Source organism: Dermacentor albipictus, chromosome 1, assembly GCF_038994185.2.
Source record: "Dermacentor albipictus isolate Rhodes 1998 colony chromosome 1, USDA_Dalb.pri_finalv2, whole genome shotgun sequence".
NCBI lineage: Eukaryota > Metazoa > Arthropoda > Arachnida > Ixodida > Ixodidae > Dermacentor > Dermacentor albipictus.
The window spans coordinates 423,038,459-423,055,793 of NC_091821.1; the positions used below are offsets into that span (position 1 = coordinate 423,038,459).

A 17,335-nucleotide genomic window follows, 5' to 3' on the forward strand; every position below is an offset into this window, starting at 1 on the left:
GGTACCTAAGACGAACACTGCGACAGGCGCCACAAGATATTAAACTGATGACGTATAAGATGTTTATCCGACCAATCATAGAATATGTGTCAATAGTGTGGGACCTGTGCACAAAAGAAAATACTGTCCAGTTAGAAAGTATTTAAAGAAAATCGGTCAGATTTGTTTACGATACCTACAGCTGGTGTGCATATGCTAGTGCCTTGGTGAAAAAAGCTGAATTGAATTCATTACAGTCCCAGTGCCAAGCTGATCGATTACAGTATCTGTATCTACACTATCACAATAAAATCCAGTCTGTCACCAAATGAAGAACACGCTCTCATCACTCCAACAAACTGTGACAATTTCATTTTCAAACCAATATTTCTTAAAATTCATTCTTTCCAAGAATGGTGCAAGAATGGAACATGCGTCCAGCCGATGTTGTGGAATGCTCATCTTTAGCTACTTTCGTTTCAGCCCTGATGGCTCACCTGTTGACAATTTAATTAGTGAGAGGACACTAGTTGTTTTGTTTTCTTTTTTCAAGATGTAAAGATTTCTTTTGTTGCCTTGTATGCGTATGTTTTACCCTGTATGTTTTCCGACGTGACTTAAACCCTGTATTTGCACACGAAACTAGTCCTGGTATACTTCTTTTTTTATGCGCAAGTGATGTTAGGCAAAATACTTATTGTGTGTATTATGTATTTATGCATCTTGTACCCCACTCCTACTCACAGCCTTTCCAGGCTAGCAGTACTGCTGAAATAAAATAAAGAATAAAAATAATGCAGGGCAGCACGAAAGCATCATTTTACGCCTAGTACTGGAAAGTTATTACAGTCGAACCTTGAGAATTCAAACTCAGAGTGGCCCAGAAATTTGTTCAAATTAAATGGAGCTCGAATTAAAGGAAGCTCATTGAATGTAGGACTTGCGTGCAGCACTACGTTAGGTGGCACATGTGTACTGAGCTAACATGAGTGACGAGTCCTCAAAGTATGGCCTAACGGCAATGCTGCATGCGCTGTCTTGAAGCCACACTTCTAGGCAAAATTTTTCCTGCTGTGAAACTGCACCTTGAGGCAAAATTCATATATTACCCACACCCAAAATTCTTTAAATAATGGTGCAGGTTATATGTGCCAAAATATGGCACTTGCAGTGAGAGTAGCAACTGGCGCGTGTCAGCAGTGCCTGGTCTGAAGCATAATTCGTGCGCTGTGTCTCTCCTAGAGAAGAAATAAACATACAATGTGTGTCTGCTAGAAACATCTAATTTTGATATCTATTACAACTTTCTAATTGACATGCTGACAATTACAATTAAAGTTTAGCTGATTACTTTCATAATTAACTAATTGGATGCCAGGGACTAAATATATTACTGGCGGTATTTTAACAAGACTCTAAACAACAAGCATTTGGTCTTATTTGTACAGAATAAGTAGTTTCATCGCTATTTTCAAGGCTTCATGCACAATAGCAGCAACACCCTGCATATGTACCAACTAAACCCTGTAAACTAAACACATGATTGGTTCATATCTACGTACAAGTGCACCAACCATAAAGCTTGAGAAGGCTCCCATAAACTTAATTGCAATAGCAATTAACAACCACTGAAACACAAACGTGGCATCTGTATAAACTGGGCATATTCTTGATATATTCTGGACGAACTTTCAAATGTGCTAAACTTCAATATAAAAGAAACTCACATTTTTGAGTAGGTGAAGCCATCCTTGGGGCAAGAGGCTGACATGCTGGAAGTATAAGGCTTGCCACCTTCTTCATACCACTCCCTGTAGAAGAATTTGCGTTTGACCTATGTACGAGAAAGAAGAGAAAGTCCTTTAAGTACCTTCCCTGGTTCCAACCACTGACCGTGAGACTGAAACTGTTTTAACAATTTGTAAATCTACAGTGTTTCTTCACATGAAGCTTTTTCTATACATACCGAGGCCTACAGAAGCCATTCATCCAAAAAGTAAGCATGTTCAGGTTGAACGAAAAAAGAAATTGTCATCAAACCCACGAGTAGCATGAAACTTTAAAGGAAAGTCATAAGGGTTTCTCAGAAAGCAAGTTTTGCAGTTGAAGAAAAATTTGTCCTAGTTCAAGAATTGAACACAGAACTGACGCCTTTAAGGAACGGTCTTGCTAGCATCCTAATCTGAGATAAGCAGGAGGATAGTAGATACCAGAGCAAGGTTGAATTATTTAACAACCTGGAATATGCCATGTTCAGGTTAAATGTTCCACCTGTATCTCTACACTCAAGCCGATCATCTAACAGTAAAAAACTTAATCTAAGATTCTTTGAAAATTTCTAAAATACTGCTGCAATGACAACTCAACCTAAAAATCATCTGCTCATTTTACTGACCAGACAGAACTTGACTAGTCTTTGATTTGATTGAATCATTGATTGAATTGACTGAAGTGATTGAATTTGACAGCATAAGTATTCCAGCGTTGATCAACACCGATGTGCAACTATCTTTTATGAGTGCCTAATTGCGTCGCCACCTGAACAAAATTCTCACACCTGCTGCAACACGAACTCTCCACATTTCCAATGGAGGAATGCCCATCGTGCTGAAAAATGTGCACTGCTCATGTCAGCATCGCAGAGCACATTGCCAATGTTTTGTTTATGGTTTTGGAACAGTGCCTTTACAACATTATACTAGGATTAGACTTCGCATTCTATTCCACCCTTTTTGACTGCACGTCCAGTGTAATTCAACTTCAACTGCCCCAGAACTGCAATATTCCACATGACACACAGCCCATGATTGCGAACTATCCGTGCCAGACGCGGAAGTTCCACCATCATCTGCAGGTAAGTTCAATCAGTTCAATCCCACACTAGGCAAACCTGAATGGCACCTGACCTTCTTCCCACACAGGCTGCTGACATCGGCCGTGTCTTGGAGGCTCATCACAACACTTTTATTTTGATGGTTGTCCCTTAGGGTAGATGTCAGTGGTCACTCATTGTATATATACCAGTGATGTCAATCCCATAAGCCGACATCCGTACGACATAAACACAAGCTGAACGCCAAGTTGTACAGCATGAGGTGGATAAAATTATGACTAAAAGCATCATCGAACATTCTTCTAATCCATGGGCGTCACCAGCTGCCCTTGTTAAGAAGAAGGATGGCAGCTGGCATTTTCGCTTCGATTACCAACATCTGAATAAGGTCACACGCAAGGACGTGTGTACCCACTGCCAAGTACTGATGACGCCTTGGACTGCCTGGATGTAGCCAAGTACTTCACGTCCATAGATATTCGCTCTGGGTATTGTCAGAGCTCTGTAGATGACGTGGACCATGAAAAGACCGCTTTCGTTAACACCGGGCACGCTTTACCAATCCAAGGTTATGCTGTTCAGCTTTTGTAATACCCTAGCAACCTTCCAGCGAATGATGGACTGTCTTTTTTATGGCCATAGATAGTCCACTTGTCTATGTTATCTAGACGATGTGACAGGTTTTTTTTTTGCCCACATTTTTACGAGTCACCTTATGTGCTATAGCTATACATGGTCGTTCTTTCATCTTTGATATCATCTTAACTTTCCATTACACATGTCTCGTTGCCATCTCATTTGACTAGAAATCAGTACATATGCGCATGCGTATGGTTTTGTGTGTTACCTATATATATGTGTACCGCTTCGTGGAATAAAACAACTGTTGGAAGTTTGCGCTGTGTCCGCGTCTTGCCGCTGTCTTTCGTCCCTTTTCGTGCGCTAAAGAACCTCAGTTATGGAATACCAACACGCCCTAACTCTTTCACCTCATGTGTCTGTCGGCCATTCTTGCTGTCTTCCAACATGCTGGCCTGCAACTCAACTCAACCAAGTGCCTTTTTGAACCTCACAAGATTACTGTTCTCTTTATCTACGCACTATCTCTTTCCTTTCCAATGCAACTACTGCCACTCAAATCACTTCAACACTGCACGATGAGAGCATTCCTGTATTTGAACAGGGAAAGTAGAGTAAATGAATAAAAAAGTTGAAACCTGTGTCAATTTCCTTACACATGCATTTCTGCAACATAAAGTACACTCACATTGCACGCTGAAATAATGTCGCTCACAGCGATGTCCTCACACTCACACACAAAGTAGATTTCTGATGGATCTGCAACTTCACCCAGAATTGTCTCACAAGAACACCTGTATGGAAAAAATAACAATGAAAAAAGCTAATTGTAACTGGTATTGGCATCATTCATTTGCAAGTTCAACTAATAATCTTCTCCCACATCAACCTCATGCTGGGTGAACAGAGCACGTCTTCATTTGAAATGAAAGATCAGCATGTTTGATGCTAAATTTTGCCGCCCTTGCTTCAAGAGAAAGGCACACTACATTAAGCTTAAAAGAGGTAAGAAAACTAGAGGTGGGCGACTATCAACTCTCTTGAGTACAAATAGAATATGAATAGCAAGTATCAGATATTGAATAATCAAGCGTAGACACATATATGTACAGCAGGAATATTCATATCAGTATAGTTAGATATTACGCCTCTACTAACTAGTGCAAAAATGACTATTAACTATAAGCTACAAAGGATCAGTTTTAAACACAAGATAACCAAGTGACATAAAAACAAACTGCACAAATAGCCTCTCAACATTTTGAGAGCCTGATGGCAAACACAGCTGCTGCATAACTAGCTTTCTAGAAACACTAATCAAATCATTGCCAAAAAAAGAAAGATATAAAATTGTGCAAGAAAAAGCTGCTGAAGGACTTGTGTGTTCTAGACATATCTAAAAGGGTTCATTGCAAGAAAGGCATCACTGGTTGTAGCATAACAGATGTACGGCTACAAGACTAGATGGTCAGAAACAATAAATGATGGACGACAAGCAAAAATACAGTTAAACCTCAATACAATGAAGTCAGTAAAATAAGCAATTTACTTCGTGATATCAAAATTTCGTTGTATTGGAATTCGACCTTTTATACAAATAAGTACAGTTGCCGATAGATTTTTCTTACAAGGAGAGGAGCCACAGAGTTTTCAAAATTATCAGGCAATCGAAAAAAGCAAACTTGAATGAGAAAACTACTCATTTTGATGAATTTGGGAGTCGGCGACGAACGATATGGTTTCATGCCACATCGACGATATCTTCGCACCAGTGGTACAAATTAAGTGAAGCTAACCCCGCTTTCACATGCACTCAGTCCCCACAGCTGCTAGTGTCGCCCCCACTGCGTCGACACTATCATGAAAAGAGCCAGCATTGAGGAGCGAATGCTCCGTCTGCATCTTGCTCTAACGGATCACTAAAACTCGAGACTACCCAATCTCCAATACTAAATGCACGGGAAAACAGCCTACATGATGCCACGGCATCTCGGCATGCCCATTCTTTGCACACGCGGTAGACTACCTGCGGAACGCTGCTAGCGCACAACAGCGTAAGATGTGTGGCATATCGGCTCCGTCGATTTGCGGCTGGAGTCATGGCTCAGTCCTCAGCACCTTAACAGACTGATGTCAATCGACGCAGCAAACCGTCTGGACCACGTGGATACTAATGTTCACCAGGTGGGACCACTTTTGAAGATTTTACGACCGAATTACACCCGCCTACGTGGGCAACACCATTAGGCCACATGGCGACACCGACGCCAGGTGGTGTGGAACCGGCCTCCCGTGGTAAAATGGCAGCTCCCGCATCATTCCTGAGAGGTTACAATCCCAACGCCATGGCCTGGACGACAGTTTCAACATCAGAAGACCAAACTCCGCTCTTATTCTGAAATTTTGGCACCAATCTCTCAATGAAGCAGTCGCATGTCACTCACTCGTTCAAGCCAAGACGGCGGCGTCCTCCGGCACATCGGCCAGCAAGACGCAGCCTCCTGCCTCGCGCACTGCGGGAAGGAAAGGCAAGGCCCTTACCAACTGGAAGCCTTGCCCTTTTCCAAAACCGAGCCCTGACGACTTCGTGGTCATGCTCAAGCCATGCGAACATGTGTCACTGCACCAAGCCTTTTCGGAGAACCACTACCGTGCTGCCATTACGGCCTACCTCGGGCCTGAGGTGGCAAGGTCTGTTACAGTTCTGCCGTCCCGTGAACAAAACCTGATATTGATCCACACCCCGAACCCAGCGGCGGCAGATCGGCTCCTCGGGGACTTCTCAATCAACGCCGAGCGTGGGGCGATTCCACTCCATGGATACCTTAGACAAGACGGAAGTGATGTCTGTCACGGCGTCATCGGCGTCAGCAACTCTGACACCACTGAATCGCTTCAGCAGCACGTGCAATGGAGAGCAGGCACCATCCTCGAAGTGAGGAAATTCAGCTCCTCTAACAAAGCTCGGGTAACCTTTGCCGGGAGGCAGAAAACACGTTTTGTGCACTATGAGAACATGCTCATCCCAGTGCAAACCTACTACCGGACAATCCCGGCCTGCGGCCTGTGTGGGGCAGTTGGCCAATGAGCGGATGCTTGTCCCAACACGCAGCAGAACATGTGCGGACTCTGCGGACAACAAGCCCCACTTGTGGAGGGGGTACGGCCCCTCACGAGTGTGTTCCACGGTGCTCTGTTTGTGGTGGTGGTCACGCCGCAAACTCACAGGAATGTGCGGCAAAATTTCGCACACACAAAATGGCCGCCCTGAAAGGCAGGACAAAGAGGAAAATGGCGGCCAAGAAGAAAAGCCGCCATCTTGGCCTCCCAGTGAGTCACCGACCCGGGACGACAGCAACACCAGCAACACTGAGAAGCTGGCACCACCTACCGGAGAAACCGGCAAGCGACCGCCGATGCAGCTGCCACCACATGCACGGCGGCACTGGAAAGCTGTCGACGTCGCCACCATGCGGCGAGGCCAGGGCCTGGGCCAACACCGTGAAACATGGAACGTAGGTGAGCGGTACGGGAAGGGCTGCCTCCTCCTCCGCTACCTCCTCGCCCCCTGTGGCACACAGTGCCGAGCAAGCCAAGATAGCAGCTCTCGAGGGCCAAATTGAGATGCTGCTCAAGAAAATCGCACTCCTGGAATCGCAGTCACAGCAGCCTACCACTCCCCCCTCTACACCTGCAACCGAGGCTATGGAGAGTGAGCCCGCGGCACCGAAGGTAGCACTGAGCACGGAAGCTGCCCTTGAGGCCCGTCTAGAGGCCCACATGGACGCCCGTTTCTATACCCTAGAAAGTCAAATTTCCGCGGCAATCAGCTCCGCCATCGCGAAAATAATTTAAAACATACCGACAATCGGCGCACAGCACATCGCGCAATCCTCACGTGACGTCCAACGAACCAGCGGTCTTATCAAAGACGTGTCTGGCTGCTGTCCTAAAGTGTCGCGTCGCACCAGTGAAACTGAAGTAGAAGACAATGACAGCTGCTCGCTCTCCGGAATAGAAGATGCTCCCCTGCCCGCGAGTGCTGGCTCTGGAGCAGTGTCCCTGCAATCGGTCTTTCCCTTGACCATGGCAGACAGCCCTCCAATTAGGCGCTCTCCCCGAACCAATTCCCCCCCCCTCCCCCCCCCCCCATCCAAATTGCCCAATGGAACTACCAGGGATTCTGCTCCCGCGCCAAGCGGGCAGACCTCCGGCTTTCCCTGTCAACATTCGCTTCACTCCCCGCGGTGGTCGCCCTCCAGGAGCCAGGGAGCGGCGCCACCCTTACCAATTGTACCACGTTCCAGCAGGACCCTTCTTCCTGTATCTGCGTGCACAAAAATTATACAGCCAACCAGGTTGACTTGGAACTCGATACTGATTATTCCTATGTGATGGTCACCCTTCTTCCGCTTAAGGAACAAAATGCACCATTCCATATACTCAACATCTATTGTTCTCCCAAGCTGAATATATAACTTTTGCAGCCCTCTTCAGTCGTGCCCTGAAGGCTGCGGGCAGGGACCCCCTGGTGATCGTGGGCGACTTCAACGCTCACAGCACATTCTGGGGGTATGTGCGTGAAGAGAAGCGCAGGTGCAAGCTAGCAGAACTTGCATCCACGCTGGGCCTGACTCTTCACACTGACCCTGCAGATCCAACGCGGGTGGGTAACTCTGTGACTTGGGACATGTGTCCGGACCTTGCCTTCACCAAAAACATTACACATGCAGAATGGGCCAAAACCGAGGAAACTCTCGGCAGTGACCACTGCATACTCAACACAACCGTCAGAAGCAAACCATTGGCAAGATCCCACGCCCAAGCCCGCCTACCCGACTGGACCAAGTTCCGGCAAAACTATACTAATTTGGCCCCTATCCCCGAACAAGGTTACCACGTGTGGTCACAATTGGTTACGCACCTTCGTTCGACGGAAATTCAAGTTAAATTATTGGAGGCCCCGCTGGAGGTGGACAACCACCTCCTGCACCTATGGCAGGCGCGGCACAGCCTTGTCCATTGGTGGTGCCGCCAAAAACACAATCGGAAGCTCAAAATTCGCATCGCTCAGCTCACCCAATGAGCGGCAGAGATCGCGGCGCAGCTCGCCGACTTGAATTGGGTGGAGCGATGCAATACGGCCGCTAGACAAATGTCTAGCCGGAGCACCTGGCGTCTCTTTTGCGCCTTGATCGATCCGACTCAAACCAGAGCCGATACAACTCCAACGGGCTATCCATAGCTTTGACGGAGACATCTCAAAATCAGCATGCAAACTACGCGATCAATACCTCTGTATACAACAGCACCTCCGACGACCAGCGCACTCATATGCAAGTTTCGAGAACGCGGAGCTGGACCAACCGTTCTGGCTCCACGACCCGAAAGCGGCCCTCACTAAAATGAAGCTAGGAACAGCGTCGAGAAGAGACAAAACAACAGTGAAATTACTTGCCAACCTTCCCTACCCGGCCTACGAGGCGCTCCTCGCATACATAAACTCAATCTGGCTCGGTGAGGCACCCCTCCCAATCGAATGGAAGACTGCCCTGGTCACTTTCATTTCGAAAGCCGGCAAAGCCATAACCCCGGACAACCTCCGCCCGATCTCCCTCACGTCTTGTGCGGGAAAGCTGATGGAGACTATAGCGCAAGATAGGCTGTCCGAGTTTCTGGAAAACCAAAACATTTTCGCAGACACCATGTTCGGGTTCCGCCCGCATCGATTCTGTCCTGCTTCAACTAGACCATGAAATTCTAAATCCCGTCGAATACCCCCTCAATGACAAGGCAGTACTCGCCCTCGATTTGAAGGGGGCTTTCGACCATGTCACACACGACATAATTCTGATGCACTTCTCCCAAACTAACTGTGGACACAACATGTTTCAATACGTTAAGCAATTTCTCTCCGACCAGCAATCGTACATCCGCATACAAGATGAAGAACACGGCCCCTACCAATTAGGCACCTGAGGAATCCCGCAGCGCGTAGTGCTCTCACCCCTACTATTCAATTTGGCAATGCTGAAACTCCCGGCTCAGCTGGGGAATGTAGGAGGCATACAGCACGCGCTGTATGCCGACAACATCACTATCCGGGCTAAACACGAATCTGTAGGAGACATTGAAGCCAACCTGCAGCAAGCGGCGGAAATCATGGATGCCTACACCCACCGCTGCGACCTTCAATGCTCACCGGCCAAATCGAAATTTGTGCACATTCACCCCTCGCCGAAGTGCACTACCAAAATTGAACTGTCCCTACCAAATGGACCCATCACAGAACACGATGAGATCAGAGTACTGGGTCTCTTTATTCAGAAACCCCGCCGAGTCGACACAACACTGGCCAAACTGCCAAGGTGGGGGACCAGGTGGGCTGCATTGTTCGCTGGGTTTCCAATAAACGCGGGGGGTTACGGTGCAAAGACTCTTTGCAGCTGGCGCACGCGTTCATAACCAGTCGAGTGTTGTACTCGACCCCTTACCTCCACCTTCGCAGGTTTGACGAGAACGCCCTCGAGGCGATTCTCCATAAAATTTACAAGCGTGCTCTCGATCTCCCAATCAACACATCCAACAAGCACCTCCTCAGCCTGGGAATGGTCAACACCTTTGCGGAACTCCGAGAAGCACACTTGACAAACCACTACACAAGACTCTCAAAGACGCCGTTGGGTCACTGCCTTCTTGCCCGACTACACATACACCATCCAACACTGACGGAAGAGTGCGTGCGCATCCTGAAAATCTGGAGATACGCCCTGCACGTGCGCCCTCTTCCAGCCAACATGACACGAGAAGACCATAGTGGCTGAGAATGGACCATGACTGCCAAATCAAGTAGCCAGCAGTGAGCCAAAGGACCAGGAAGAGCTGTGAGAGCTTGGAGGTTGCAAGCCACACCTTGACCACCCCTGACCAACTAGAAATTTCAATTAGCCTCTCTGTTTTTTTCCTTTTAGTTGTGCTTTCAAAGAACATTAGTTGCTAATGCCCAAAAATACTGCAGTCTACATATTTGCTCCCATATAACAGTCTTTTTATGCATGTAAACTTGCAGAGCACTTACATGAACCACTGTATGTGTGCCATCTTCTTTCTAGCCTGGCTTTCAAAAAGACGCATGATGCAGCCAACCCTGGGACAGCAATGGCCGTGCCGGGAAGCAGTGACAAAACTGCCATAAGTGACCTTTTTATTTTTTGAAGGAGGGGGGGTGGGTGAAATTAAGACAAAAAGAAATTACAATTACTCGTAGCAGCAATGTTGCAGTGCACTACTATTTAATGGCAACAACTACGACTTGGTCCTATGGCACTTTTGTAATTCTTGAGTGCTGAGGACAGAGCTAACAGGAAGAAAACAAACTAATTTGAAACCGCAATTATGACTTTAAATGCACAGGCGGGTGCAGAAAAGGAAAGCAGGCAAGGGTGCAGAGAAGAAAGAAATGAACAAGGTGTGGAAGACAGAAGGAAACAAGATAGCATTAACAAGAATTCTAATGAACATGCAGTGTGTCCTACAACTTGTATTCTAGTTGTCTAATGTAACTAAACAGCATAATGCTGTTGGAGATTATCGTGCAGTAATGATAATTAAAATATAATTTTACAAAGTCAACCATAACTATGGAGCCACACAATGTGATTAGAGATAAAGTTGTCTCCCATATATTTGACCCCAGTTAACTAATCTTCTCGCTTAGTTCCAACACACTGGAAAGTGCCGGACAGAAACCATACATTGGCTATAAAAGGAAAACATGTTTAGTTTGAACAAGAAAAATTCTTCCTTGGTTACTCTGACCTTTACCAACCCCCACCGGCACCCCTCCATGTGTGCAGTAGTTGCTAAATGCTTGAAAACATTGTGTAATTCGTGACAATTGCCAACAGACGTTAAAAATGTGGCTTTGCCCTCCAAATACATGTTGCGTCCACATCAGGCGGCATCTATGACAATGGTTACGGCAGCGACCTGTACTGCAATGATGACTTGCATGTGCCCTGGGCAATGTCTCTGTTGAAGATTTTATCAGCGCTAATGACAGCATTGAGGTTTGTGGGCCACTCACTGATAATGACATCGTTAGCAACGTGACTGGCTTTGCAGACTGCAGTGACAAGAGTGACAATGACAATGTTGCTGACACTGCCCCACAGCAGCAACTGTGTACAGCTGATGTTGAGGCTGGGTTCAACATTTCCTCAATGTTAAACTTTTCAATTTAATGTTGAGGTAGCATATAAACATGTATGCACTCCTTGCCACAAGCTAGTTGAGTCGTGTTTCAAGATCCAGAAGCAAAAAGACATTATGGACTATTTCAAGCAATCAAAAAGATATGAATTTGTTCATTTTGTTATTCATTCATTCGACCTTTTTGGATAACTAACCAAATCTTGCGGTCTCACAAGGCTCAAATTAATGGGAGTAAACATATGTGTAATGACAAAAGGATAGAAAACAATACTATGCCACGCACAGCACTGTACAGTTGACGACAGATTTTTTGAACATTCAAGATAAATGCAGATGCCTTTGCAGAAAAGAACCAGTGTGTAAGGATGGTGGAAATTTTGGACACTGAAACTCTTCACCATCAAGTTTTTCAAAATTTTTGCCATGACCACAGGTCCAAAATGACATTAATCAAAGCCACCACGGCCGCCATATTGACTATGTTGTAGCCACGAACTGGCACTCTCGCACACTGATCTGCTGCCAGCTGTAGCCACTTCGGTCACTGCAGTCATTTGTGTTTGTCCGCATGGTGCTTGGTGCATGATCTTTTTTGTGTTGTCGTGCACTCTGCTATGCTAGGCCTAGCTGCTTCGGCTATCGCTATTGAAGCTTAGTGCTGTACAGTGCCGTGTTTTTCATGAAAAGGATTTGCCACAGCCAGACACACCCTCAACTTCGCCTTCATCATACTCACCGGATGTCTTCAAAGCGCATAAAGCATGGCAACGGTTTAAGAAACATTGCATAATATCGGCACCCAAAATTCAGCTTTTCCGCAATACAACTGTTACGCGGTCAAGCATATGCACTGTATCGCGGTGAAGTATACCAAGAGTGGTAAGAGACCACTGTCAAGGAACATAGTACTATGTGTTCCTTCTCCTGTCACAGTACGAGCACGGAGACACCTAATAAGTGTACTGGCAGGCATTCAGAGCTATTTTAGATGTGGCTGTGACCATCTGAGCCCTTGAGGGCAGTAAAAGGCATGCATTCGTTTTTTTCTGACATTTTTGCGCTCCCTAGAGAGTCTGAAAAATCGGCCGTTGAATTTACTGGCAGTATTTGTCTTTACAACATAATACACTACTCCTCCGATGCTTCTTGTCAATGCTTCAGGAGCATTTTAGTGTTTTAGGGCCATTTATTTACAGGCTTTTCTTTTTCTTCAAAATTTGGGAGCCAAAATTTGGGAGCCAAAGCTTCGCCTCTAAGAGTGGAACACGATAACACTGAAAGACCCCTCACTGCTTTTCATGCTTCTCAGCGAGTGCAGCTTATGCAACCATAATGTTTACCAGGAAACGCTGGTGGCGAACGCTATGCACGAAGGCAAGCTTTCTGGTAGAAACGCGGCCTCTTGCGTGGGTCAGCCTCCTGCTATTGTTTCACACTTTTAATAGTTCAGTCTGAGAAGAGCTACCATAAAGATATGTGCTGTTCAAGCCTTTCTTTCATTACATTTGTCTGTGGGCACCGTTCTCAAAATACCGAGGAATAACTTTGTAAAGATTGAAATGAAAGACAAGGTAAGAGCAGCTTTGGTGGTAGAAGAGTGGTTGGTCATGCGTGGTTCGGAATTCAGTCCGAATTGTTTTTTGTCGAAGCGACGTTCGATGCTGGACGCCAGATGCCAACGGCATATTTTCTGCGACATGGGGCCCTTAACGCGTGTTAATATTTTGGGACTACATTACTTACGCATACTGCCAATATTAGAGGATTATAGTAGGAGAGGCATACACATGAAAGGATGTTTTTGGAAATGAAGGCGAGTCACTGCAGCTTTAATTGCATATCATAACTTACTCTAACACACATGTCAAGCTTGTGTGAATTTTTCTGGAAGAAAATTGCACATTAGAATTGAGTAAATACATTATAGTACTCACTCATACCTTTGCAGACTTTGCAATTTTCTTTTTGTTCATTCTGTGATGATTTTCACCCCCACATAGTCGACTTTTACAAGAGGTTGGTGATAAATTGAACAACTCAAGCTCAGGTGGGCTTTCTGAAATGGGTGCAATGTGCCTGCTGATTTTCGTAACTTATGCTGAGTTTCCTTTTTGGTAGTGGCACTCCTCATCTTTCAATTACCTCAATTCAGAAACATCACTTTAGAAAAATGTTAGATGTCACAGCATGCTTCAATAACGCGGCAGAACAGGCATTTAGTATGATAACTTTCATCCATTTATTTTCATCCATTTAAAGCTTGTCAATAATTTCCCAATTTGGCATTTAATGTTGATAAAGCAATCAATTTGTGACAGTGAAAACGTAACAAGTCTTATCTGCATGTTTATGAGAAGAGAAAAGCTAACCCTGATTAAAGGCCTCAATGTGGATTCCAATGCTTTTTTAATGTATTAGTACCGCTCTAGGTGACAATTGTTTTCTAGCAGCTGCCTTTTCAGAGAGGAACCAGGTTCGTATGCATTTTTATAAAACTGACTGAATGAGAAAGTCAGCATCCAATCGGGTTTGACCTGAAATGAAGTGCCTGATGTACAAGGCATTTTTTTCCTCTGAATGCTTAAAAAGAACTGTTACATATATCTAGCCTCCTATCATATTTGTGGCTAGACAGACTGTTAGCACACCGAAGAAATTCAGCAATAATGTGACTAATTAATTAACTACAATATGCCAATTATAGTTTAATACGTAGTTCACTTAAGACATATGTTGCAATTGCAACAAATTGCAAATCCTGAACTAGCACCACTTTCGAGACATCTATCCTTAAAACATGTTATGAAGTGCATTGGCATTCCAGTTAATAGTTTACGAAAGCATCCCTGGAGCTGTTATGCAAGATCCTGACTAAAAATCTGACACACTTTTTAGCAAATTTTGAGGACAGTTATATTAAAAGTGGTGCTAGTCATCAGGTTTAAGAATGGCAGACATCACTTCACTATTGCTCGTCTTCAATTTCACAATTGCACCACGTTGCCTAAACCGCATCAGTGAGCTTTTTTAGCGCATTTTAGGTAACTGGTAAAATGAGTGACAATTTTCTTGCTGCTAACACTTGCCCAGCCATGTAGCCAAGCGAGAAAATTGCACATGCTCTGTGTCAGAAGTCAATTTCATATACTATTTACGCAATGCCCCCTGGTTGCTAGGTTTTGAAGTGTGCACTATGCATGTGTACATGCAAACATCCACATCTGACAACACAATAACACTTCACGTGTCTATCCTGCCACTCGCTTTCCTTTAATGGCAACAGCTGATACAGGTGGGCCTCCCACACTGAATTAATAAAAAGAGGTGCAGTGAGGCCATGAAATTGCAAGTAAAACTGGAATGTGGAATGGCATCTTTTGGCATCCTTGCCATTTCACAGCCAGCCTAATCACAACCTGCTTATATACCAGGTGCTAAGCAGAACTCATGGTGCGTGAATATTTTTTCCGTGGTCCCACGAAAAGCGCGTATCAACGAGGTTATGTTGTAATTATTCCATTGTTGTCCCACAAGTATAACCTAGACTGTGTAAAATTTCCCCATGAATGCAGTGGTTACCTTTTCATCTCCAATCATGACTGCAGAGTAAACAAGAACTGTTCCTGTATCTTCAGGACTGCCACACCAAGCTAATGCCTTCTTCCAGGCTGAGGTGCCCTGCAAACAATGTGCAGTCAGAAAAAAACCCACAATGAAGCATTTAAATGCCGATAGTTCAGGCTACTCTCCACGCATCAAAGCAACGAATGTCATATTCCAAGGATGTTGACAGATGTGTACCTGTCAACCTGTGAGCATTAAAATTTGTAAAAAAAAAATCCTACGTACACTAAAATGGAAGAGGAGAAGTAGCATGCTACAGTCGATACATATTTTTTAACACTGCCCCCAGCACAGCACGCACCTTAGGTCGGTTACATAGCACTTTATTAACAATGACTACCTCTTCACACAGCACATTAGCAGCAGCAAACTTGGTACAGGACATATTGAGAAGCAACACAGTTTTCAGTGACTTTGTTGTTGATAATTTTGCCTGCTTCAGGAACTAGTTTGAACAAGCTCGCTCAAAGCAGTTGCCCCGCTGGTGTCCTTCCATCATCAGCAGACTTTCATGGGATTGACTGGATACTGATGGGCAAACCTTTTTTGGCAAACAGAATTAATTTTTTCACAAAACTTGACTAAACCTGAGCAAAATCGCAGAATGAGCCTGAACTTGTATACTACAGTTTGGGAGAATTGGCAGGTATGGAGGACAGGTATACATACTGTCTGCAGCCAACCCCTGCATGAAGGGCAGATGCGGCGACCTTGTCTTCTGGTCCCGTCAAAACTGCTTTCTCCGACGTCGGACATCTGGGATGTAAATGCCTCGCGGAACACGTCTTGTACTAGTGGCGTGCACGTGGCCAGGGTGTCAGTGGGCCGAGAGAAACGCCTCAGAGGGGTGTCCTTACCGACACTGAAACAAGAGGAAGACCTTAAAAACTGTACAGATGTTGTTAAACTTCTACACTTTAAATCTGCTGGCAAAGCTGCTCAAACAAGTGGCTTGCAAAATTTTCAGCCCTTTCCTATGAGCTTACTTCCAAAGCAATAAGCTTTTCGGTGATCTGCAGCACATTAACTCTCCACCTCACTGTTAAGTTTTGCTTCCTCTGACTATTTTCTATCTCCTGGGGATAAAATAATCAAACTGAAGGAAACAAATTTTAGAATGTAATTAAATTCTGGAGTTTTTACATGACAAAACCACAATCTGATTATGAGGCAGACTGTAGTGGGGACTCCGGATTAACATTGATCACATGAAATTTTTTAATGCCCACCCAAATCTAAGTACGTGGGAATTTTTACATTAGAGCCCCATTGACACGTGCTTCAGAAGAACTTCACTTTGGCCTAGTTGGTGTTTACTGCATATCATATTGAACACATACTGCCCGTGCTGTTTATGTGTTCTCTCCCTCTGTCCCCGTCTTTATTTGCGGTCAATATGATATGCATTGATACGTGGCCACTGTGGCTGAGAATCGAATCTGCGCCCTGGTGCTCAGCAGCAGGATGCCATTGCCGCTGAACTACTACGGCGGGCGAATAGGTTAGTGCCAAGGTACCTTTGTGAATATGCAGGTCACTGTCCCAAACCTGTATTTCTTGTATTTCTTTATTGTGAGAGCATAGTTGAGAGTGCAGTTGTGAGAGCCATTAACGTTGACCATGTACCGGGTCTTAAGGCGGGTGCTTTTCTAACTGCTTTTAAGAGGTTTTGTGCTAGATGGAGAACACCACAAATTGTGTACTCCAATAACACCCACCGCAATATAACACCGACCACAAACAGCCTACATCTAAAAGTCACTCGACAGTTTTAGTGGCAAGTTTAGCAACCTTGCAGCAGAATTTAGTAAAAATTTGGTGACTTCTTTGCATCAGTGCAGCAACACACTAAAAAAAAGTTGGCAACATCGCATGCAAAGCTGCTGCAGCAGACTATCCATGTTCTCAGGTGAAAATGCATCATCGGTTTGAAGAAATGTGTACATTTATTGCACTTTGCTTTTATTTTTACGAGTACAGAAGCTACTATATAAACAAATACTATTTAAAAAATATGCACATCCCACACCTTGTGGGAATAAGTTTGGCGAAGCTTTCATTGGTTGTTGCAAAGAGAGAGGTAAATAATACACATAAAGTGAGGAG

The 17,335-nt window shown here is 44.9% G+C and overlaps 1 protein-coding gene and 1 pseudogene across 3 annotated transcripts in view; one reads left to right on the forward strand and one right to left on the reverse strand.

Annotated features, from left to right (window-relative positions):
* LOC135896956 (DNA (cytosine-5)-methyltransferase PliMCI-like) overlaps positions 1 to 17,335 on the reverse strand; it is a 186,984-nt gene that overhangs the window by 94,050 nt on the left and 75,599 nt on the right. For all 3 annotated transcript variants that reach the window (XM_065425518.2, XM_065425527.2, XM_065425510.2), the window contains exons 13-17: positions 15,899 to 16,091; positions 15,185 to 15,283; positions 10,470 to 10,591; positions 4,080 to 4,185; positions 1,707 to 1,813 (exon numbers count right to left, since the gene is read on the reverse strand). In XM_065425518.2, coding sequence (XP_065281590.2) covers positions 1,707 to 1,813; positions 4,080 to 4,185; positions 10,470 to 10,591; positions 15,185 to 15,283; positions 15,899 to 16,091 — 627 coding nt within the window. The remainder of the gene's footprint in view (positions 1 to 1,706; positions 1,814 to 4,079; positions 4,186 to 10,469; positions 10,592 to 15,184; positions 15,284 to 15,898; positions 16,092 to 17,335) is intronic.
* On the forward strand, positions 5,692 to 8,477 carry LOC135897585 (uncharacterized; annotated as a pseudogene).